Genomic DNA, 25,568 nt, shown 5'->3' on the forward strand with positions numbered 1-25,568 from the left:
GAAGCCCTCGTCCGTAAGGGCAAACTAAGTCAATGTTTAAATTCTCATTTTGCTTCCTTTGGCTTCTCTTTATAGCTGCTCTTCCTCGGGCCTTCCAACCAGCACTTGAGTCTTTGTTTCTTGTTGTTTTAGTGCCAACTATCTAAATGTAGTCATCTTGACAGGACCACTCACATTTCATTTTTTTTTTTCAACAATGCCGAGAGGTCACTAGCGTATCAGGCTCCACACTGTGTTTTAAGTACGGAGTTATGCTAAGTGGTGCTGAAACACGAGCTCTGGGAACAACACAAAAGGTGGGGGCGCACTTTGGGTGAACCAAATTCTTTCTCACTTTGGATCAGGAGAAGACAGACAGTGAGGCAGAAAGCAACCTTCAACTCCCGAAGTTAAAACCAGAGACTAAGCGCTTTGGTGTTTTTCCTTGAAAATGCTAGGAAGATCACTTCCTTGAAATTATTTCAAACTACATAAAATAGCATACGGTATCAGGAAAACTGAGTCTGAGTATAGTTAATGACTTCTAACACAAGCTGGGTGGCTGTCCCTTGAATAGAATGTATGTTTATGCTTCATGTTCTATTGGAACTCATCATTTCACATTTTCTTTTCCATGCTGCTTCTTTTGGTCCTGTGATTGATGTAATCCACAGGGCCACATGGGCTTCCTCTAGTCAATCCTACATATTTCACAGGCATCACAAGATACCTTTTCTTGGTGATACCTATCATCAAGGCAAACATCTCATTAAAAATTTATCCAAGGTGGTTTGGCAACTTTATTCTACAGGGGCTGCATCCTAGAAAGCCTGATATGCCATGTTTGATTAACAAATGGAGAATTTACTAGATTTATTTGGCTCTTCGGGTTAAAAATGAACAACAGAGGTTTTCTTTTGTTTTTGTTTTTGTTTTTTCCTGGCCCTTCTGAAACCTTTGGGGTGTGCTTTTACCAATAGAAAACAAGATCTGTTACCTCCCGGCCGTGAGCGCTGGTTAAATTTCAGCTTCCACCCACGTTTGTCATACTGGTCAGTTCCAGTCTAGGTAAAGGATGTAGAACAACAGATTCCACATGACTTCCATAGTAGTTTTTCTTTTTAAATTTAAGGACTTGATTACTTTATAACTTTTTATTGTTTTATCCTCAGAACACAGGCGATTCAGAGGGTATAGTTCTTATAAACTAAGTCAAGATTGTATTTCTACTGTCTTTATTTGGTGAAAATGAGAAATAAGAGATTGTTATCTGCCAAAGGAAGCATGGAGGTCCATTTTCCCACATTTGTGATCCATAAGTCGTCATCCCATGTGGGCTCAACTTAAAGGATTTTTAGCAGAGCTGTTTTTATTTATCAGTGAAACAGGTTCTGCATCATTCTCCCCTTTAGCCTTCTAAGATTTCTAAGAATTCTTTTATAAAAAGAAAAAGGTGGTACCTGAAGATCAGTATAGACCGGGCACGGTGGCTCATGCCTGTAATCCCAGCACTTTGGGAGGCTGAGGCGGGCGGATCACCTGAGGTCGGGAGTTCGAGACCAGACTGACCAATGTGGAGAAACCCCGTCTCTACTAAAAATACAAAACTAGCCGGGTGTGGTGGCACATGCCTGTAATCCCAGCTACTAGGGAGGCTGAGGCAGGAGAATCGCTTGAATCCGGGAGGCAGAGGTTGCGGTGAGCCAAGATCGTGCCATTGCACTCCAGCCTGGGCAACAAGAGTGAAACTCCATCAAAAAAAAAAAAGCAGTGTAGGTTGCTAAGTGTTGCGGGGACTTTAATCTCCAGCCTCCATTTCTTCTTATTTTTCTTATTCCAGCATCAGTATCCATGCTCCAATGACTATGTAGTTTAACTTCCTTCATCCTTGACTTCAGGGAACAATAATTAGATGGGTATGTTGTTCTTACATGCCTAAATATTTGGACAAAGAATTTGTGAGCTCTAAATAAAGATCCACCTACTGTGTTTATGCTCACCCATGTCAGTGTAAGGAGAAAATGATACTCTGAAAGACAAAATCTAGCAAGATAGCTTAAAATTCAGGCTATCTCACTTATGACTTGCTCTATTTCATCTACATTCCAATAGTGGGTCATTGTAGATAAAATACCAAGTGCAAGTCAATAACACAAATTTTGATGCTCATCCTCCAATGTTTAAGTGATATAGAAATTAGTGCTATGATGGGACCACTGTACACATAAACTAGCCACTAATAAAAATTCTTTTGGTAATATTGAGGATTTTTTAAATTACTGTTTCCAATTTTTTTTTTTTGAGACGGAGTTTCACTCTTGTTGCCCAGGCTGGAGTGCAGTGGCACAATCTCGGCTCACCACAACCTCTGCCTCCTGGGTTCAAGCGATTCTCCTGCCCCAGCCTCCTGAGTAGCTGGGATTAGAGGCATGTGCCACCACGCCCAGCTAATTTTGTATTTTTAGTAGAGATGGGGTTTCTTCATGGTGGTCAGGCTGGTCTCGAACTCCTGACCTCAGGTGATCTGCCCAACTCGGTCTCCCAAAGTGCTGGGATTACAGGCATGACCCACCATGCCCGGCCCTCCAAAATTTTTTAAGTACGTAAAACATTGATAATATTTGTACAAGTATTTGTCCAAAAATTTATCCAAATATGCCTATTATTTGGATAAATCTTTATTTATTTATTTTTGGAGACAGAGTCTCCCTCTGTCACCTTGGCTGCTGGACTCCAGTGGCATGGTCATAGCTCACTGCAGCCTCAAACTCCTGGGATCACGTGATTTTTCCCACCTTACTCTGCAGAGTAGCTGGGACTCAAACTCCTAAACTCAAGCGCTCCTCCTGCCTCTAGGCCTCCCAAAGTGCTGGAATTACAGGCATGAGCCAATGTGCCTGGCCTAAAATCTTTAATCTTTACAATTATGAGGTAGGTATCATCTCCATTTTACAGATGAGAAATGGTGAGTCAGAGCGGTCACATAGCTAAGAAATTGCACCAGCAGGATTCAAACTTACCACCTAACTTCAGTCCAGTACCTTTTCTACTAAGCTTATGACTAGGAGTACTTGCTCTGTCTGTGCATTTACTTAAGTAGTTTTCTTTATCTGGTATGTTCTCTCTCCTTCTGTCCTTCCCATTCCCTCCTGTCAGAATCCTTCAAGGAAGGGCCCAAAGCTTCCTCTCCTCCTCCCCCTCACGTCCAGGTTATCTCCACCTTTTCTGCACACCCACGGCCACTCTTCTGGCATTGAGACTCTTTCATCTTATTGCATGGTCATTGCTTTACTGCTAAACTCTAACCTTTCTGAGAGCAAGACTAAATCTTCTTCATCCATGTATGCCTTGCAGCATCTACAGGATTGTAAGCATTAACATTTATTTGTAGAATTATTTAAATATGTTTCCTTGTAATTCTCACCTGCTGTTCTGATGTCTTTACGATACAAATTGGACTTCACGTTGCATCTTCAGTTTAAGTCTTTGAAGTAGACTATATAATTTATTCTCATTTTACATTTGAGGAGGTTAAGACACAGAAAGGTTAAAGAACTTGTCCAAAATCACTCAGTAAGAGGTATAGCCAGAGTTCAAACCCAGATTTCCAAATCCCATACTCTTCATTAAATTGTGCTGCCTCTCTCATCACACAAAACTTAATGGATAGAGGGCTGTATGTCTTGTTTCTCTAATTAAATTCAGAGATCCCTAAGATGTGAAATTAATCCCAATTTTAATGCTTTTTTTATTTGACAAATGTGGCTTGTTATGCAGTCTCTTCTCTATTTACTTCCTGATAAGGTCCTTGATGCAATGCCCAGTAGGCAGCAGACACTGAATAAATATTTGTTAAAGGAGATCAAGAATTGTGACTTCTAGAATTTCTGCAGGCAATCAAAGATTATTAATAAGAGAAAGGAGATGAACCAGGGGAACCGGAAGACCATTTGAAGGAAGATAATGGAAAATTTTCTTGTAGGTGGAATAGAGATGAGATAAGCAAAGAGAGGCTACCATTTTGAAATTCTCTCTGTGTGTAAAGAATTCCTACTCATGTCTCTGGTGTGGACTTCTCACCATTGTGTTAATTTGCTTCAAGTGTTCTCTTGCTTCCCTCTGTCATTGACCCTGAAACTCTTTTAGGTTGTATTCAGTACAATGATGAGTTAGTGCCCTTAGGTGACATTTTACCCAGGTGTTTCCCTAGAGTATGATTGGAGATAAAAATCTGTTTAGGATTTCCTTTGTAGGAAAATTCAAGAAGTCTGAGTTTTTAGGACAGTTACAGTCTGCATTTAAGGATCCTGATGGACAGGCTGAATAAACAAAGATAATTCAAATTTCAAAAGCACTATTCATGTATAACCCTTAGAACTGATGAATGAGAAAATTAGCCTGGACCTGTTGAATCAGGTTCAGAGTAAAGGCTTACTTTCTTTTATTTTTTTCCTCAACAGTTTGACCACATTCCCACACTAATTTCTCTTAATTTTGAAGACTTTAAAAATGCTAACCACTACAGAGTTCTTTGCACATTCTATGTTTTTTCTATATACTTCCTTAGAACCTACTGGCTTTCAAATTTAGATAAGTGAAAAGTTCTGGTCTAGAACTTTTCTACAGATGAAGTAATTTCCAAGGCTCCATTTTATGTGTCTGCTCTAATAATTGGTTCAATTTCTCTATTTGACTGGGAAATAGCAGATAAAGAGTCTGTTGGGTTTAAGATAGCTTGTGATCAGGTTGTTTTTGGTTCCCAGAAGTTCTTTCAGCTGCAGGCCTCTCCTCACAAGACAGGAAAAACAACCCTAAATATTCCTAATTTCCTAGCCTCCAATCATTTGCATGCATGCATGTATGTGTGTGTGCGCACATGTGTGCATGAGTGGATCTGACTCCCACTTCTGCCACTTACTAACTGGTGAATTTAGGCATATTATCAGATTTTGCTAACTCTCAGTTTCCCCAACAGAAAATGGGGATGCTGATAATGTTATCCACTCCATAGGGTTTTTGTGAGAATTTCATAAGAGGATACATGTATGCATTCAGTTTAGTGTCTAGCTCAATAAATGTTAATTATAATAATATGAATGAAAGGAAGTTATGAATTTTGAAGCCTTCTTAGAAAAGGAAATTTTGTTGGCTGTGCGCAGTGGCTTACACCTATAATCTCAACAGTTTGAGAGGCTGAGGTGGGAGGATTGCTTGAGGCCAGGAGTCTGAGATCAGCCTGGGCAACATAGCAAGATACCATCTCTACAAAAAAATTTAAAAAGTAGCCAGGTGTGGTGGTGCACACCTGTAGTTCTAGGTACTTGGGAGGCTGAGACAGGAGGATTGCTTGAGCCCAGAAGTTTGAGGATACAGTGAGCTATGATCACACCACTGCACTTCAGCCTGGGCAAAAAAGTGAGACCCTGTCTCTCTTTTTTTTTTTTTTTTTTTTGAGATGGAGTCTCGCTCCGTCACCCAGGCTGGAGTGCAGTGGCGCGATCTCAGCTCACTGCAAGCTCTGCCTCCTGGGTTCACGCCATTCTCTTACCTCAGCCTCCTGAGTAGCTGGTACTACAGGCGCCCTCCACCACACCCGGCTAATTTTTTGTATATTTAGTAGAGACAGAGTTTCACTGTTTTAGCTAGGATGGTCTCGATCTCCTGACCTCGTGATCCACACGCTTCGGCCTCCCAAAGTGCTGGGATTACAGGCGTGAGCCACCACGCCCAGCCTGAGACCCTGTCTCTTACCACAAAAAAAAAAAAAAAAAGAAGAAGAAGAAGAAAAGGAAACTTTAATGTAATAAAATTATTAGCATTGACACCTGAAATTTTTCACCTAAAATATACATTAGCTACCAGAGTTTTCACTACATTTCACTTTTTCTGCAAGTCAGAATTTGATGGACTGTGTAGTTTAGAAGACTGATAACCCAATAGAGCTTGATAACCATCTATGCCAGATTTTCTATAGTGCTAACTTTAAATATTTTGTTTTTCTGTCCTCCTAAGCATCCTCATCTTTACAAAATTTGCCCTGAATTTTGGTTCAGCCATGGTTATGATAATAAGTACAGCACATTCTTCCACTTGATTCAATGAGCTCTATTTAGTCAAGAGATTAAATCCAGGTCAGATTCATGGACTGTTTGCTTCACTTAAATGAATCCGTGATACCACCATTCATAAATGGGAATGGGCCAACCCCTGCTGGCATAATGATCAGTGGGAGGAGGAGTGGGTTGGGCACTGAGCAGCTGACGATTCTCCTCACTTCTGGAGGGGGCCCTTGAGATGACAGCATATAGGTGGGCAGGGCAAGGCAACTGTGACACCTCCTTGGGGTCCTTTTGGTGCCAGGGATTTACAGAGCGTCAGCTGTCAAAGAACAATAAATTTTCCTTCAAAATATAAAACATAAATCAGTGTTTCCCAAACACTGAAAGGCAAGAAGAAACTAAATCCCCATAATAATGAAAAGAATCCTGTTAATTAAATCAGCAAGGTGGAGAGCTTCCCTCCTAGCACACGGCCCAGCTGAACAGTAGAATACCTTGGAGACTGAAACTGAAATCCAAGCTTTTTCTAGGTTTCAAGCCAGCATCCTGAGGGAACATTCAGGAGAAAAAAATAAAAATCTTAAGAACAGGATAAGTAAACACAACTTTTTTTTTTTTTTTTTTCCAGAAGTTGTACTTGGACTATGTTTATCTGGGAAGGGAAGTTGCAAAACAAATTGTAAACTAGGCTCAGTATATCTGTGCCAACCCCTTATCAGATTTGCACCAGTCACGGAGAAGCTGAAGGCCTGTTGCTGTGAATTAAAATGCAAAAGAACACACACAGGTTACTTGAGGAAAAGAGAGAGAGATTTCAGTTCTTCTGATTATTTGTTTGTTTGTTTGTTTGTTTGTTTGTTTGTTTCAGTCACAGCCTATTTCAATTAATTTGGCTCCTGAACGTCCTGGCTCATGTTGTTTATAACAACACGTGTTGACTTCACACGTCTTTTTGTCCTGCAAAGCTATTGCTATAGATTTGTGGGGTTTTTTAATGCTTGGTTAATTGGCTAGCCTTCTACGAAAGAGTGTGTTGCTGCGGTTGAGGAAAGCTGGAAAAAAAAAAATAAAGGTTAAGGTTTCATATGACTCTGTCACGTTTGGGAATTGAGGGCCATCTAATCTTACTACCCTCAAGCCACTGATAGCAATTTCTATTCCCATCAGCTAGAGCCCTCCTAGGGATGAAAGCCACGCCCTCTCAGCTCCACTTCAGCTTTTGGTTTTATTCTCCAGGCACCTCAGAATCAAGTCACTTTCCCCCATCCTCTACTAACCTTCACATCAGTTTTTACTGCCAGAGGGAGCACTTTTCAAATGGGAAACTCAGAAACTGAGACCTCCCTTCAGAACCTGTCCATATTTGAAAACGCAAAAACTACCCAACTCTCTTCTAGACCTCAGTATAATCTTTCACACAGTAATTGATCACATACCAGTTGTTGCATTAACATTTTTGAAAAGTATATTATGCATGTCATGGGACATATTTGCAATATGCCAAAGTTCAGTCAGATTTATATTTGCCTACAGCAGAGATGCGTCTTGAATAGTCTGGCACAAGAGTTTTCTTATTATCATCTGTGTTCTCCTGGATTCTTAACGCTTCTCCATCTTCCTTTGTCCAGTTCATAACCACACATGCACATACTCAGAAAGATCATTTTCATTACTGTTGGTGGCTAGTGCTGCTCAGAGACCAACAGTGGGGTGTAAATTTGTATTGATAAGTAGAATTGGGGCCACAACTGCAAGGTTGCCAACCCCTTAGATCCCACCATACCACCAATCGCTTTGACCTTGGAGGTGAGGATGGCAGGAAGAAAGGAAGTGGCCAAGAAACTATGGCTCATTCCTAGCTCTTCATAGGAAGAACAACTTTAAGTGGCAGCAAGTGGACACAATATGATATCAGTTTAGTTTGATTCTTGGGGCAAAGCAAAACAAGATGGCGGATCCCAGCTCAGTTCCAAGAGCTTCTCTTCCACGACCTCAGCTGGGATATGTATCATGGTCTGAGCTCTTTTCCCCAGGGTGTATTTTTTTCCTTCTGACCTTTCATAGTAGTACCTGTGTGCTTAGGAGGAAAAAAATCTCCTTAAGCTTTTTTTTTTTTTTTCCTCCCTGAGTGTGTGAAGTCAAGTGGGATTTAAGGTCACAAGACACATTTATGAAAAATAGGTGCGTATGTGTGTAAATTCAATGTATGTGCGTGTAGGAATATTGTAAGAAATCAGTTTTGAGGTTTTTAAAATTTTTTTTTACTCTCTTCTATAATCTTTCCCGTAGGACTTTAAGGAAATAGTTGCTTTAACATTTTGTTATTTGGAAACGGCCAGTAGGTGATGTAAAAGCTTTGTTTCATTGGTATTGCTAATGAATATCTTAAGTCACAGATATAGGAGTGGCTATTAATTGATGTGGAATACCTGTTTAAGTAGAGGCTGTTAACTCTTTCTTAAAGGCCAAAATCTATGCTCGTTTAATGGAGAATCAAACTAAGTGTCAATGTTATGCAGGTCCAAGATGTGTCCAAATTTCACTTTTAATTTTTTAAAATATAAAAATATAATCTGCAACCACATCTATGGATTAACTTGAAAACGTCACATAGCCAGCAATTTTTGAGCATCTACTCTAAGCAGGAGACTGAGCTAGGCGCTAAGAACCAAGTAAGTCTGAGTTGGATGGTAGCAGTAAGCAGCTCATGCCAAATGTATACCAAATTTAAATATTAGAAATAACACTATAGTTCTGCCTTAGTATTTAAATATACCCTTTATGTTATTTTGTATGTCCATATATGGAATAACTGCCAAGCAGTTTTTCTTCTGCTGTATATAATTTTTTGAGTGATTAACCAAAGGCAGGTGTGGACACTGGAAACAAGCACTATTAAAAACCTTCAAGCCCTTCCACAGCCTGAGGGACGGGTACAACACACAGCACCATTTTCTGTTGACACTGACATCACTTTGACAGTTTAGCACCTTTTTTTTTTTTTTTTTTTTTCAGGAGTTGGGGGTGAGTAGCAAGTCTTCTGATTAGGAATTTTCAAAGACAAACTTACAAACAGAAGAAATAAAGTTTGCATTCCTTCATATATTTAGATATGACAGATTAAAAGCAAAGCAGGTATGCAGAGCATGTTTAATCTCTCACCAAGGTGGCAATCTCCAAATGCTTTGATGTCGCCTGGTTGCAAGGCCCCTGAGACTTTTCCAGGAACCAAATTCATTGACTTTATGTGGCTTGCCCATCCCTTCTAGTGTTCAAAAAAGAAAGGAAAAGGTCCCTGCACCTTCTTGCCTCCTTCCTTTATTGTACGGTTTGCTTTGTTTGTTTGATTTTAAAGCTGCCATTATGTGAAAGTGTTGCAAGTATAAATAATTGAGAAGATAACTCTGTAGGGAAACCACTTTTGCTGCCTTTGTGCAAAGGCAGCTCATTACGGCTCTGAGCTGCAGCATTCCATAAGAGCAATTATGCAACATCAGTATGTCATGGATATTAACCAAGGGGAGTAGATAAGAGATAGGAAAATAACTTTGTAACTTATTTAATTAAATTTATTTGGTTTTTCAAATAGTTCCTCTTGTGTGTAATTTACCCAGCCACTCCATGGTTGCTGTGGTCCTTGCAGGACTGTTGTTCAGCATTTGTTTTTTGGCATTCCTGCTCAATTTTGTGTGGACCTAAAATGTATTTATATTGGGGTTTAATTTCCACCCAAGGAGAGGTTACCCATGAAAATGGAACCATAATTTGGTCATGAGGTTTTTTATCCCCCCAGGGCTTATATAGCCAGTTAATATATGTTAATACAACAAAGTGAATAAAAGGTTAAATAAGTGGGTCAGGCTCAGAACGAGTCCTGTACTGCTTACTTCTGCTTAAACGGAAGGAAAAGCCCGTAATGGCGCTTGCCTGACTTTCACCCCCATCATTTTAAGAATTGCTTTGCCAATTCTTCACAGCAAATAGTAATTTTAAGTGGACCAAAACAGAGCTCAGGGTGTTTGCACTCCATGGTAATAATAGAGTAGCTGTGCTCCCTGGAGTCAATAAGCCCAACAATTGAGTCATTTTTGCCTCCTGTGAGTGAATCACTGCTGTTAGCCTGAATGACAGGATTGCTTATAGAACCAGAGCCCTTCACCGGGCTGACCTCATCTCGGGACAGCGAGGTTCAGAGGGCAGGCAGGTGGTGTTTAACACAGTTCTAAGTAAAAGCTGATTTTGTACTTGTAAGCTCTGTAAACAAGAAAGTAGAATTGATTGGGAGCGTTTGATGTACATTGACATACATTATCCAAAGCAGCACTTCCTCTTTTCCTGTCTCTTTCCTCTTCTCATTTCTTCTTCCTCTGAACATTGTCCCCACCTCCTCCTACCCTCTACATGCGTGTGTCTCCAACACATGTAACAGACATGCTAAAGTTAGATGGCCACACACAGCTCAGTCACAGTTCTGATTAATGAAACATCCAGAAGGTATTGAAAATATATATGCATATATGTGATACTTATGCATATATATGTTTCTATATATATACACACATACACACACACACACACGTTATTCTTAAGATTATTCTTCGGTTTCAAACAGCTATTTTGAAGCCGACATTTTAGGCATAGTAAAATACCCAATGATCGTTTTTTTTTTAATATTTCATTGAGTAGGAAAAATATGAGAAAAGTAAGGAAAGGAAAAGGTAGAGAAAACATTTAAGCCTAATATAATTCCCTAATAATCAAATTACCTTAGAGATAGAAAAGTTCTTTTTTTTTTTTTTTTTTTTGAGACAGAGTCTCTCTCTGTCGCCCAGGCTGGAGTGCAATGGCGCAATCTCAGCTCACTGCAACCTCCGCCTCCCGGGCTCAAGCCATTCTCCTGCCTCAGCCTCCCGAGTAGCTGGGATTATAGGCGCTGCCACCATGCCTGGCTAATTTTTTGTATTTTTAGTAGAGACAGGGTTTCACTATGTTGGCCAGGCTGGTCTCAAACTCCTGACCTCGTGATCCGCCTGCCTCAGCCTCCCAAAGTGCTGGGATTACAGACGTGAGCCACCGTGCCCAGCAAGAGATAGAAAAGTTCTAAAGAACCTTTTCAGCCACAGCACATTTTAGGGGTCAAGGTGTCATATGTGGGGTAGTCATGGGGTACTAATGAACAGGTTAGATATAAACGAGAGCCCTACAAGTGGTTCTTCATCTCTGAATCTGACTTGGGGAAATCTAAAGATGGAAAGAAAGCCTATTTTTAAGTTGATAAAAGGCTTAAAAATATAATTTATGTTAAAAATTAGGATGCCGCTTCATTTTCTTTTCACGTCCTTGGAACCCTAGTGCCCCTCAAAATCTGAACAACTAGAGTCAGGAATTAATTTGTACCATCACCTTCTCTTAGAGATCTGTAATATATATCACTCTATTGAAGGCTGTGACACAACCTGCAGCAGAGAAGGTGACTTCACTTTGATTACCTTCACATTTGTTTTCTCCATATTTATTTGACCTAGGCCCCTATTCTGGGGAAATACCTATTGACTAGAGTTCCTCAGAGCACATTTGGGAGCAAAATGTCCTTACAAAGATATCAGAAAAAATATTTTTAAAAAGCTTTTTGTTTTGGGGGTTGAGACAAATTCTGGCTCTGTTGCCCAGACTGGAGTGGAGTGGTACCATCTCGGCTCACTGCAGCCTCCACCTCCTGGTCTCAGGCGATCCTCCCACATCAGCCTCCTGAGTAGCTGGGACCACAGATACAAGCCACCACACCTGACTGGTTTTTTAAGGTTTTCGTAGAGATGGGGCTTCATCATGTTGCCCAGGCTGGCCTCAAACTGCCAGGCTCAAGCAATCCTCCTGCCTTGGCCTCTCAAAGTGCCTCTATTTCTCCTTTGTCTCCTTTCCTTTCTGAGTCTCACAAATCTTCCTCCTTCACTTTCTATTCTCTATCCCTCTCTCCCAAAACCCCCACCCCCACCCCCACACACATACTCATAACACCTCATTGACCTCAGTTCTCATTCCTCTCCACTTGAGTCAACTGCCCCATCATCCCCAATACAGTTATGTCCCAGACTGTGCATATTGCCTGCCAGCCTAGAAAAGCCAGAGGCCCAATTTCTTCCAAATCACATCTGCACCTACGATCTACGATTTACCTGGCCTCTCTAATGCCCAGATAGATTCGCATCTTTAACTAATACCTCTAGTCTGTATCTTGAGTTGTTTGTGAGTACAAAAATAACTAGACCAGTGCCAGAAAGGCTGTTATTTCCCACCTTAGTTCTGTCCCGCTCTGGGGCAAATCATTTCATCAAGGATTCAGCTATGCCTCTTATAAAATGAGAACAAGAAAATCCTTAAACTCAGGGCTCTTTTATTCTCAATTCTAAGTTATATCTGAGATGAAGGAACCCTATTTTCGTTCACTCATTTAGTTATTCACTCACAAACATTGTATTGAGGGTGTACTATATTCCTGACGCAGTGTCAATAATAAAACTTAGGATGTGGCCCTGCTCTCTAAGGCTATCTAGTAGGAAAGTCAGACAAGTACATCACAATTGTGAATAAGTACTGTGTTGGGCATATTAGCTCGGTGCCACTGAGGAAGTGCTTCTTAATCAGACTTTGGAACCAGGGAAGTTGCCTCAAAGAGATTTCTGTGATAAGCACTTTGAAGGATGTGTTAGCCAGATGGCCATAGCAGAAAGCCCAGCCCAGGCCAAAGGAATAGTGTGGTCCTGGTTAGTTAGCACATTAACTTTAAAAGTATTAATTGCTTTTTGTTTATTTATACATTACCTGACTCTACAGAATCTGTGGCAGTTAAACCAAATTAAGGTTTTGTTGTTGTTGTTGTTTTGTTTTTAGTATTATTATTATTATTATTATTATTATTATTATTATTATTATTATTATTTTGAGATGGAGTTTCACTCTTGTTGCCCAGGCTGGAGTGCAATGGCGCGATCTCGGCTCACCACAACCTCCGCCTCCCAGGTTCAAGCGATTCTCCTGCCTCAGCCTCCTGAGTAGCTGGGATTGCAGGCATCCGCCACCATGCCCGGCTAATATTTTTTTGTGTTTTTAGTAGAGACGGGGTTTCTCCACGTTGGTCAGGCTGGTGATCCACCCGCCTCGGTCTCCCAAAGTGCTGGGATTACAGGTGTGAGCCTCCGTGCCCAGCCAAGTTATTTTTTGATAGACAGTGTTGTTACTTTATCTGTATTGTGAAAGTGGAAATAGAAAAGAGAAATGCCAGCGTTTCTATTTCTAAAAATTAAGTTAAACCACTTTAGGAAATTCTGATAGGAGATGTGAAATCTGAATATGCTGTAAAAATTCTTTCAAATTGCGGTACAATGTGTTTGCTCTTTTGTCTATTATAGATTACAGCTTTGTAGGTAATGTCAGAATCAAAGGTTGATGTCTCTATTTCTCACAAATCAGGGGGAAAATCCACTAACTAACCCTCTAAAGCTAAAATATTTAAGGACTAAAGCAGATGTGGCATAACTGCTGGTTTGCTAGGTCTCTTGTGGTTTATAAAGATATATTTTATGTCTTTTATGATTACGGGATGATGCTAAAACTTTTGTGGGTAATAATACCGTCACATTGGAAAGACTGCATATAACATCGCTGGAGAAGACACAGAATGCTACCCGGCTGTCAAATCAAAGTAAAAGATGTTTAATTTGTCATTAAGAAAAGGCAGTCAGGAACTTTTGGAATTTGGTCTTTGATGTGTGAACATCATAAATGTGAGGATATTAAGTCATGTATTCATGAATAGATTTTTTTTTGCTTTCTGACATAATATAATATGTTTTAATAATAATTTTAAAGCTATTGTTAGATGTGTAGCTGTTAGAACTATAATTTATGTAAAGTGAGTTTTAAAATTGTTTAGATCTTTGATTTTTTTACCCATTGGCACCTTTACTCGATGCCAGTATAAACTGGTTAAGTAGCATTTGGTTTAAACAGAAAGAATATACATATGCATATTTATGATATTTTGTTTGTTGGATCTTTTTCTTAATATTACTTGACTTGCTGTGTTTTAATCTCATTTTTTCGTATTTTGGGTTGAAGCCACTCTAAAGTTTAACACCTAGGAGATTTCTCACTTATGGTTCCCTTTAAAAGTGCTAAAATCTCAGCCTCTCAAACAAGAGACCAAGCTACAATTTAAAGAAAGCGGTGGTATTGATAAAGGGCCCTAAGAATGTTGCCACCTTCCGAATGTGTCCTCTGCCACATCCTTTCTTTTAAAGCAGCAGGAGAATTGAGAGGAGGATAAGAGCCTGGTCCATCCAAACACTTCTGGCATGCCAATCTGGTCTTCTGAAGTATCCCCTGCTGCTTTAGAAAAAAGAGATCCCCAGACAAATGAAAGGGCCACGGGGACATTCACATGCACAGCACCTTCCCTCCAAGTGGCTTTAGATTGCCGGTGTGTTGGGGTGGTTTGGCCTGAGTTGAAGAATAGAGACTTGAGAACCATTTGTTTCCACACCATTTTGGGTGAAGTGCTATATTTTTCACCTTAAAAGCCCATTTAAAAAGAAAAATATGGTTTGAAAGGAGGACACAATTTGGAAGCCATCACACTTAATGGAGCCCCTTTTAAATGTAACACTTTGTCCTATCAATTCTCTTCTAAATTGGTTGTCACTACCTAGAGAAAACCCACCCTTGATTGTTTTATGCTATTGCTTAAAAACACATAGTCTTATGTATAGATTTTCCTATTCCAGTTTTTAAAACTCTCTGATAAGTTCCATTACTAAATTTACTTTCGTTAAGTAGGGAGTGGAACGTAATTTGTGTAGCAACACCCACTGTAACATGTATGTAATTATCATCGGCCTCTAAATCTAGTTGCGCAAATTAACTCAAAATGTAAAGAAAAAGCGAATTGGACCTATTAGAAACAAGGCCTTGACCACAGAGGTTTTTACTAACAATCGACTTGGCCAATCATGGTCAGATAAAGAACTTCCTAAAATTTACAGGATAATTTGGAAGAGGAAGGAAGTAATTTTTTTGGAGGTAGCCAGCAGGCAGCTTATCCTATTACCTACTCCTGCAGCTCTGGAATATTCATATAGCTTGGAAAATAGGAAGAAATTAGTCGTTTTGAAGTTAAGTCACTACCTCTTGCTCTTCTTTTGTCCTTTTTTTTTTTTTTTTTTTTCTTGAGTGGCTTACATACTTTCTCAGCGTGAAAGTCCTATTGCCAAACCAAAGGTAACATTTGAAAAATTGAGTTTGCCTCTTCCCACCACAACAAATAGGAATTTCTCATCTATTTCCAATTTTCATCAACTGTACACGATAACATACTAAACATAAATTCTCAGACTTATCCTCTTATTATCTTTTATATTTGTATCTCTCCTTTTTCATCTAAGTATAATTTATCAGCAGTTCTCCTAACCAAATACCCTACTTCTTTTTCATTTCTACCACCTTAATCAGAGCTCGTTTTGTTTCCCTCTTCTGCCTGGATTGGACAAGAACTTTTCCATCTTCTCAACTTCTAGACTCTCATCAGTTCAGTTCATCCTATACATAGCTCTTGGAAAGATCTTCCTCAAACACCATATTTTATCATTCTACCATTTAGGAATTTCAGGGATTCAATTTATCACTCAAGAACCTCCACCAGCTTGCATGTTAATCATAGCCATGTTTTCCAGATCGAAGCTGGGAGCCAGTCAGAGTTCAATTCCTTTATCCTCCCTTGCACAAAATCAGCCCTGGTCTGCACTGGTGCTTTACAGCATGCCATTTCCTTGTTTTCTTTTCTTCCAATATTCCACGTTATTTTAATCTGGTTCAGCTTTCTTCCTCCAAGAATTTGAGATTAATCTTTATCTTTACCTTCTTTAATTGACCTCATGACACTTATTTACTATGGGCTATTTTAATTTGTAATTATTTGTGTGTTCTCCAATTGTGATTTTCAGTTTGTTTCTGTGGATGTGAAAATAAAAATCTTTAAAGGCATAACTTGCATTTTTCATATATGTGGAGAAAGAAACTCATATAACTATATATGTATGTATTATTTATAACTTTATATATAACTTTGTCTTATATTCTGTCATTAAATTTGTTTTATGTTAAGTATAGAATAGGGAAGATTTACCAATGTGTGGCACATAGATAGATTACTATGGACCTTAAAAATTATTTGGTCTAATTTTTTTTAGGATTAAAACAGGATGAAAATAAGCCTTACATTATATCTGCTCCTTTGTACCTAGCTTTACCTTCCGCCCTCTTCTCATGTCAAACCCAGTCTCTCATTGGGAAACACACACACACACACGCACACACACACACACACACACACGCCCCTAGAGAAAGCATCTATGAATACAATTCTGTGAACATGGAGGAGGTAGGTGATTAGTAACTTTTGACTGGCCAAAGGGTAATGTAGGTTAAAGCAAGAAATGAGGGTGAGAAATATCTCTGTTCCCCTAGCTAGAGGGGAAGGGAGCAAACACTAGAACATGGCATGATTGAGTATAATAGAAGTGAGAATGTTTAGCAACCGTTCTTTTCTCCTTTGTTTCTGGCATTTCCACCCCCCGCCCCGACCCCCGACAAAATTCCTGTCTTTGATCTATGCAGTGATATGTCTAAATATCCTAGAATTGGTAACTCTGTCTATATGTATGTGTGTATATATGCCTGTGTGTGTCCTTATCACCCCTACTTCAGCAGCAGCACAGAAAACTGAGCCAGGTGTTAATGAATTCATCTCTGGCAAAATTTATTGCTGTGTGTGTGTGTGTTTCCATACATGTACATGTGCACACACACACGCAATACACATATATATACATACATACATGTGGCTGATGACTTGTCACAGTATATCTCATAGCATTATTGCATGTCCCACTTGGTTGATAGGGCATCTCTAGCCTGACAGATTTATCTGTTGAGAACAGGATTATGCATGTGAAAGCAGTTTAGTTCTTAGCAAGACAATGCACATGTCTTATGTAGATTTTGTTGTTGATTTTTTTCTCCCTTATAAGTTACTCGGGGAAAGTCATGTCAATATAAATCAGTGGTAATGAAATCAACATTATAGCATCTTTGATAATGCATTTGCTAAAGCCTTTCTGGGCGTTTACCCAGCTCTCAATGATTGATATTACAGGCAGCGGATAAACATTTTTGATGGATCTGTTTGCTCACAGATAAAAAAGAAAAAAGAAAATGTAATCCTTTTATCTCTTTGATTTAAAGAGTGTAATGCCATTGGAAAGGAAGCAGTTCAAATGTGGTCATCATAGGTTGGTGGCACCAAAAATAGAAACTCACTTAGGCTAAAATTTGCTGTCAGAAAAAATGGAGCATTCTTTCTGAACTCAGGAGCGTGTGGTTCATGCGAGCTTCCTTGTAGATGGTTGCTACAATAAGGCTTCTTTCATACAGGTGTGTTTATGCCGCAGGCTTGCTGGCCACAGTCCATTCCATTTACAGAAGCTGAATTAAACAATAACTACCGCATTGCAAAAAATGGTGGGGGTGGGAGGAAGGGGAGGGGGAAAGGTGAGCGTCAAAGGAGATGCCTGAGAGCTTTGTTAGGGCCAAGAAAAACCCTGTTGCAGTTGTCAGAGCTTGTTGATGTTGCTGGGAACGGCGCTTTTTTTTTCTCCTGGATTTTGTGGTTCTGCCTTAGGAAAGAAAGTAAAATAGAACGGAAGAACAAAGTCCTACTCTATAAATCAGCAGCTGCTCCTTGCCAGATCAAAGGAGTGACATTTTTGCTCCTGGACTACTTGTCCACTTGAGGGCTTGACAGGCAGCTAACAGCTGGCCTGCTAGACTGTATGGGAGAATCAGCCTACATCTTCTTCTGAGCAGATGACAAGCTAATCAGAGACATATCCATAGCACAGGGCATGTGAGTGCACCTTGATCTCTTCAAACATATCTAATACATAATTGCTAAACAGCTTGGTGCATTTTTGGCCAGTTAATGCTTAGGTGGTTTCCATTAAGAAGTAGGATAGAGAATTAATACTTCAATCAAAGGTGATCATGAAAGCTAAAAAGATACTAGATTTGTTGGGATCTTCTCCTCTTAGAGTAAAATGGCTAGGAACATAATGGGAGTTGGCTAAGAATGTGTTCAACTGATTGTGAAGTGACTGGTTGATTTGCAAAGCCAGGTCAGGCTACAGTGTTCAGATACATGAATAGGTAATTAGAAATCAGTAGTTTTGAAAATGATTGTGCCTGCTTTTTTTGTTGATAGAGTTAAATAAAGTTGTAGGTGTACCTTCTGTGTCTGCAAAAAGTTGTTTTCAGAAGCACTATAAGGTGTGTAGGTATCCAGATCTGGAATTTTAATGTCAGTAGTAAAAGTTTCAAAGTAATTCAGTTTCTAGTTGACTTCCATCTGCGATAAATCATGTACATGATGAGGTAATATACTACAACTTATGTCTATTGACTTAGGATTTTATCTTTAAGAGAATAGATCCTAGATGTGAATAGCTAAGGAAGTTTGAGTGTTTTCTCCTCCCTTGCTTTCAAATAGCTTTGAAAGATCACTTTTATAGTGCATGATAAATAGCTACATATGAATAATCTGATGGCATTCTGTAAGAGTAACAGTGCTTCAAGATCATAACCTGCTGGGATGTTTTGTTACATGCCATCAAGTGTGATTATATTCATGGAATAGTGTTTACTGTTGCTCAATATTGTAAAGGAAATAAAAGATAATTCCCTATCTGAGGGGAAATTTCTCAAATATTTTAATTAAAATGTCCCTACGGTTAGCCATATAAACCTTAGTCAAATAAGATGACAAATTTTCTTGATCTCCTTTAAAAATTCTTTTATATATAAAAATAATTATATTTGTTAAAAACTCCAACAGTACAGAATTATTTGGAAAAAAAGATAGAAATCTACCATTCTCCTATCCATGCCTGAGAGATAGCCTCTGTTAACAGTCTTCACAAAAACATTTTACTGGCCCAGCTTTTCCTTTAAGAGGTACAGATGGAGTACAATAAATTAAATTATTATAAAGTGTTTATTGCCCAAGGCAAGTGAGTAAAAGGCTGTTTAGATCTAAGATACCTAAAGAGAAGAGTATGTGCATTTTTTTTGCAGCTGAGATTCACAATTAAAACTTGATCTTTGCAAGTTTCTATTCTTAAGCAGAGTACTAGAATTTGATATGTGATCTAGAGCAAGGCTTCTCATACTTAAATGTACGTAGATCCCTTGGAGATCTTTTAAAATGCAGATTCAGATTCAGTAGCATAGGAATGCGGACGGTAATATATTTCTGCGTCTCTAACAAGCTCAAGGTGATGTTGCTACTGGTCCATGGCACACATGTAAAGTAGCAAGGATCTAGAGAACCATACAGAGAGTGTGATCCCAAAAGAGCTCACTCCCCTATCCACCTCCCACCCCTGCAGGCAGATGCCTGCCCCAGTGTCTAAAATCTCCACCATAGCATTGTACATTTGGATTAAACTCCGATTTTTAGAAAGATCCGGCGATGTGAACATGCTACTTGTAGGAGTACAACACATTATTACCCTGTGGCCAATCCAGCTTAGATTTGTTTAGCAGCCACCCACCTATTCCTAATTACTATCTATGAGAGAACAGAGCTATTTAGGAGCATTGGATAGGTGCATTTTGACTCTAAGCTAACATTTAATGAGCTTGCTATGTGCCAGGCATTGTGCTAAGGATCTTGCGTACAAAATCTCCCTCAATCCTCAAAACCACCCAGGCCCAGTTATTTCCTCAGTTTACAGATAGGAAACAGAGTGAAGCTTGGGAAGGTTAAGAAGAACTGTCCAAATTCACACAGCAAATAAAGGGCAGAGGACATGAGCCCACGCTCTTCACCATATTGCTCTATGCATAAGTCTGGAATATACAACAATAATGGAGAAGGGCATGCTCAAAGTAGAGTATTTTAGTAAAGAACCTACATGAGCCCTTGTAACTTTAGGGAAGAATTAGATGAAAGTAAGAATATTGAAAGAAGACAGTAGAAGGCCATCAAGGATAAGCATCACCTACTTGATAATTTTGTCCAGAGCCTTTTATGTCATCATGAACACTCCATTCATTATTCAAGCCATATTCATAAAGGTACAAAATGTTTGTGATTCCAGATTAACATCCTGTTTTTATATTATAAATTTATTAGTATTTAGGTCATGTGTTTTTAAAGGTGTAGGCAAATCTAGTATTCTGTCAAATTATAAATCAAGCTATTGCTTAGGGAAATTAATTATGATCCATGAATCTGTCCCTAAGTAACATATGAATCTCACTCATTTACCTTACTTTGCTCGCAGTTGTCTGTGAGAAAGGAGCCATTGTCTGGTCACCAGTGGAAAACTTATGTTTGCGACATGACTCCATCATTTGCGTGCCCAAGTTCATCTTCAAAGGCATTAAACTTGCCTTATTCACTGATTTAACCATTTTAATGCATCTTACTGAGAAAATCCTACCCTCAGCCATAACCATAGCACAGAGAAATACTTGCTTTTTTTGCAAAGTAAGAAAACATGGAGAAATTTGATAAGTGACTTGCCAAGGCTGAAGTCTCATCATTTGAAACAACCAGCCAGGAGCAAGTGCTGTGAATAAGCACTGTGGCTGATGGGTCCCGGGGCTGGGGACAGTAGGGAAGCAGGGCCTTTTCAGGTTTTAACAGGTCCCCAGTCACTGAGCTACCTACAACGCCTTTCCCCAATTGACCTGATCCCTCTTCAACAGTTCAGTCCCCTTCCTTGCCCAAAGCAATCCATGCAGAATCTTCAATTCTGGCTGTTCTTGATTCCTCCTCAGAGTGTTCAGGGATGGCAGCTTTCCAGGTAACTCCATGGAGGCCTGCACTTTCTAACGAAAGGAATGCTTCCAAAAGGAGTTGGTTACCAGGTGTGGCATGAAGTTAGTGAACCAGAAAGAAGGGATTTATCAGCCATTTTAAAAGATTGGGGGGTGGAGAAAGAAAGGAATAAAGAAAAGAAACCAACAATAAACAGGAATGACACCTAAATCTACTTCTATCAATCTGAACCATACTTTGGAGTAAAAAGTCTTTAAAAGAAAAATCATGATGGTCAGAGTTCAGTTATAGAAAAGTATGCGAAGCTACAAAGTTTAGACTTTCAGAGGACAGGAGAGGTCTCTGGGAAACAGCTCTGCAGCAATGCAGTAAGATGAGATTACAGTGATATTTGCTACCTTGGGTTTATTTGTTTTAATGTATTCTTTTTTCATCTCTGAGTTGAGTCAGAAAGGCCTCATGATTCTTGGAACATCATTAATTTATTTCTATAATTAAGTTATTTTTAAACTGACAGTCTTAGTATATAATTTTTAAGGATCACATATACTCGTGCATTTTCTACTTAAGTAAAATTTAGAGAAAAAGTAGATAGTCTTAGTAGATACTCTCCCAAGCTTTTGTATGAGCCTGGATACTAACTTTGTGTTCAATACAAATCAATGGAACTAGGGCTCTTTAGGGTATTCATTCCCTAAGGACTCACTAATGAAATTATCTGTAGCTCTTTAAAAAAAGTCACAATGAGGCTAATGAAAAATTTTTTTCCAAGTGAAATCTAGATAAAGCTAGACACTAAGCTTACTGGCACACTTTATGGACAAGTTGTAAAAAACTCAGAATGTTTTTTAAAAACTGTTTAATATTGAAGAAGACTTTGTAACTTAAATTGTTTAAACCAATAGAGAAGTAGACTATATGCCTGCAACTTCAAAATCATTCTGGTATGACATTAAAACTTAGAGAATTTTTTAATATCAGATACAGATGAAAAACCTAACAGTCTTTGGATTGGAAATAACTTGTGGGGGTTTTCATTAAAGTTGGGTGCAGCTTGCTGCATTTTGGTTAGTTGGATGTCTTCAGCAATTTTTCAAATGTTTTGGGTTTGGCAAAGTCCAAAATGTTTTTTGCCAAGACCCTCTTTTCCCCTTATTTTTTAAACCCGTGTGAAATTCAAGGATAACTTAATCCATATGTGTCTGATTCATTTACACTTAACTCATCAAAATGTTATTTTATAAGACCCATTTAATATCCATGGAACCTTTTGAGTCTTTTTAAGACAAGTCTTTTGTCTTTGAACCAGCAAGTTACATTTTTCCATATGAATGGAGCCTGAACCTTGAAAGACTGAAGATGAGTTCATTTTCAACTTAGATTCTTCAAATTTTACGTAAAATCAAAGCTTGATATTCCGTTTACTACTTGAGCACTGAAAAAGGTCATTTAAAAAAATATAGATTAGAAGATGTGGAAAAAATTTATTTCGTGTAATTTTGAGAAAAGACCATATATGGAAATTTCATCTTAGAAATATTAAATAAATAAAAATTATTTCCAGTTTGATTTGTTTTATCCTATAATTTAAATGGCTCCATGTTTTGTATGTCGGCGTATTTTCTAAGAGTGGCCTCTGGGTCATCAGTACTGGTGGGAGGCAGTAATTTCATTTTTTAATGTCAGGGTTTTCTTACAGTCAACTCATTAATTGTTAATTTTCATAGTAACATCTATGATGTCAGTAAAATATCCCAAGATCAGGGGAATTGACAATTGGCAGGAGTTGCATGTTAAGAGATTTCTGAAAATTTGGGGCCCATATGTTTTTAAAATTCTGTGTGATTTGAAAGAATGTGGTAGAATTATGAATCTGGCAAGAAATAGCACTATGGATCAAAAACATTGTTTGAGAACAAAAATCCAGAGAGGCTAAACGGTGCCCAAGTGAAAAAAGCAAAATCTCTGTGACAGTTTGTAAAAGGACCTAGTGAAAACCTTCAGAGGCTTCTATTCATATTTGCTTAGGAGAAGTGGGCAAAGAAAGGCCATTGCCATAACTGCTAGTGAACATCCAGTCCATGCCATGGTAACTAGTTGAAAATGTTATACTGGAGTGGCATTTCCAAGTTCAGTGCTTCTATAAAGACCTGCTAGCACACAGAATGCTTTTTTAATGTTCTGCATTGTTGTGTATCCCCCATTGAACAACCTTTTGAGCGGACCCCGTTTTTACTAATGTAAACATTCTGACGAGTATCCAAAGAAATGACCTTTGAGTGAACCTCTAACCTTCCCCGTAATTATTTGTTTGAAGACAGTGTGGAGTTCTCCTGCTGAGAACTAAGAACCATGATGCCTTGCAGCTCTGTGAGTGAGGGAGTGTTTGGGGGAACTGGAGAGAAAGACATAAATAAGGGAACAACCTCCAGATGTAAAGAATAAAAGAGTGAAATTAAAAAGGGAAAAAATAGCAATTCGTTTTACCTGAAGAGTTGGCCTATACTGAAAAAAAAAAAAAAAACTGCAAAACACAAAAACCAGGATTAGTAGCACATAAAAGGAGGTAAAACCCCTGCCAAGAGTGTCCTCCATTAGAAACTTCAAGGAGAAGAGCCTTCTCTGACCCTCCTGAGCGTCTCTGCTGGTTTCAAGGTGAGCTGATAAAAACAGTTCCCGGGGTAGAAATATCAGGTCAGTCTTCCTTGGTTGCTGTAAAAGTGGTGGGGAAAGAGTAGATAATTAAGTTCTTTTTCTGATTGGAGGGATGCTTCTGGAAGTCTTTATGATCTGGTCAGATATTCCTCAGCAACATTTCAGGTGACAGGTGGGAAGAAAGATGCAGTTTCAACTGTCCTTTTGTTTTCACCTCTGCATAGCTGGTCACTTTCTTTTTTGACCACTGAGCTACACTTTCTTAAGTAATAAAGAAGTCCATTGTTTTGCAAACAAACACCATATGCAAAAGACTCCTTTGGTTTTCTCCCGGCTATTATTCCTCAGCGTAATTGTATTCCCACCAGAGTGCTCACAGGAGGCCTGACCGAGTGTGGCCTGACTGTCCTCCTCCAAAGGGACTTCAGCTTCCTCCGAACACAGAGCTGCCAGCACACACTGAATTTTTCTGGCTAATTTCAAAGAGTGAGTTTTCAGTTCCTGCCTGTGGCCCCAGGTGGAATCATTAATCATGAAGTCCCCCTGTGCTTAAGATCTGAAACTGGAAATATTGACAGATGTTATCAATGGGTGTATTTTTGAGGAAAAGCTAGCTTGATGCTCCCTGCTCCTCCGAAATGCATGGTCAGTGAATCCTGTGCGTGAGCTCAAATGTGTGGGGAATACACGTCGTTAAGTACACAGGGACAAGGGTAACTCACAAATGGTAAAAAATTGTTTTGTTTTTATTAAATTTGGAGAAATAAAGGAGATTTCTTATCATCTTACTCTGTTTATACATGAATATTTTATGGACATTATTAAACATTAAAGTAACATGAAGTAGGCACTTATTTTTGGATTTCCAACAAAATTAGATCCAGGCTTCTTAGATGAAATAACTGCTTCTCCTTTGCATTCCTGCGATTCAGCCACCACCTGATTTGCAAACGTTTCTTGGGCTCTAATATCAACCATGTGTACCTGAGGCTCTGTCTTTCTAGTGGGTTGAAAGGTGGCTGGGTTTATGGTTGGCAGTTACCTTATCCTCTGCCCTGGGTGTCCCAGCTTAGGCTGGAAAGGCTGCCCCCAGCTGGCACTGACCTCTGAATGACCCCTAACTTTACAAGCTTAAACTGCAGGAGTTGCCGAAGAGCAGAAGTCTTTCTGGCCAGCACTTATTACTGCTGTGTTGGTGATAAAACTTCAGACAGCCTAATTGATGGCTTTGCTGACCTAACAATACCTTGTGAAAGCCGAGTGCTAGAGCCTGGTCTCCATTTATGACCAGCTGCAAGGGGAAGCTGGGTCTCCCTATCACGGGGAGTCTGGGGAAAGGGGGAAAGTCTTCCAGCCTGTGAACTTTAACCAGACTCCTACTTGTGCAAGAAGCAGAAGCACAATTTGAAATTATTAGAAGCTTTCTCATGGAGAACCTTTTTCCCTCCCTGAGCTCTTCTAGCAAGTTGTCTTGGAGCTGACTACACAGTGACGATGGAGATTACCCAGTCAACTATTTTTGAACACTGAAAGGGAAAATCACCTTTAAGTTGAAAAGATAATTTTCAGAAGAGATTTGACTGTATTTTGTGCTCCTCAGCATTCATGCAAAGGTGTTCATGGAGTACAGAAATGGAGTTTGATGACTGGACTTCTCTGTTCTCTTTCAGGTTTATTAATGCCAGAAGAAGAATAGTCCAGCCCATGATTGACCAATCAAATCGAGCAGGCAAGTTCCAAGTAGTATCTATATTTATGTCCCACAGGCACAAATCCTCATCAAGTTATACTCCAGTAGTTTCCTCATCTGGTAAATAAGTGCTTCCACCAGGCATTCTGGAAATTTTTTTTTTTTTTAATGTCCCCAGAATCCCACTCAAGGAAGCAACTTCAGTAAGTGGTGCTAATTGGAGATATCCCACCCTGACTCTACTGAAACTGCTTTTTATTTTCTTTCTGAATTGGTAATTGGGCACAAATAT

At 39.2% G+C, this 25,568-nt stretch overlaps 1 protein-coding gene across 6 annotated transcripts in view; it reads left to right on the forward strand.

The window, feature by feature from the left end:
* Window positions 1-25,568, forward strand: part of MEIS2 (Meis homeobox 2) — a 208,591-nt gene that overhangs the window by 178,336 nt on the left and 4,687 nt on the right. For 4 of the 6 annotated variants that reach the window (XM_032174157.2, XM_032174160.2, XM_032174158.2 and 1 more), the window contains exon 10: window positions 25,257-25,315. In XM_032174157.2, the coding sequence (XP_032030048.1) occupies window positions 25,257-25,315 (59 nt within the window). Of the gene's footprint in view, window positions 1-25,256; window positions 25,320-25,568 lie in introns of all 6 variants that reach the window. The other 2 variants (XM_058427432.1, XM_058427433.1) reach the window with 1 other exon arrangement.

The sequence above is a fragment of the Hylobates moloch genome, unplaced genomic scaffold (assembly GCF_009828535.3).
Source record: "Hylobates moloch isolate HMO894 unplaced genomic scaffold, HMol_V3 SCAFFOLD_14, whole genome shotgun sequence".
In the NCBI taxonomy this organism is placed as follows: Eukaryota; Metazoa; Chordata; class Mammalia; order Primates; family Hylobatidae; genus Hylobates; species Hylobates moloch.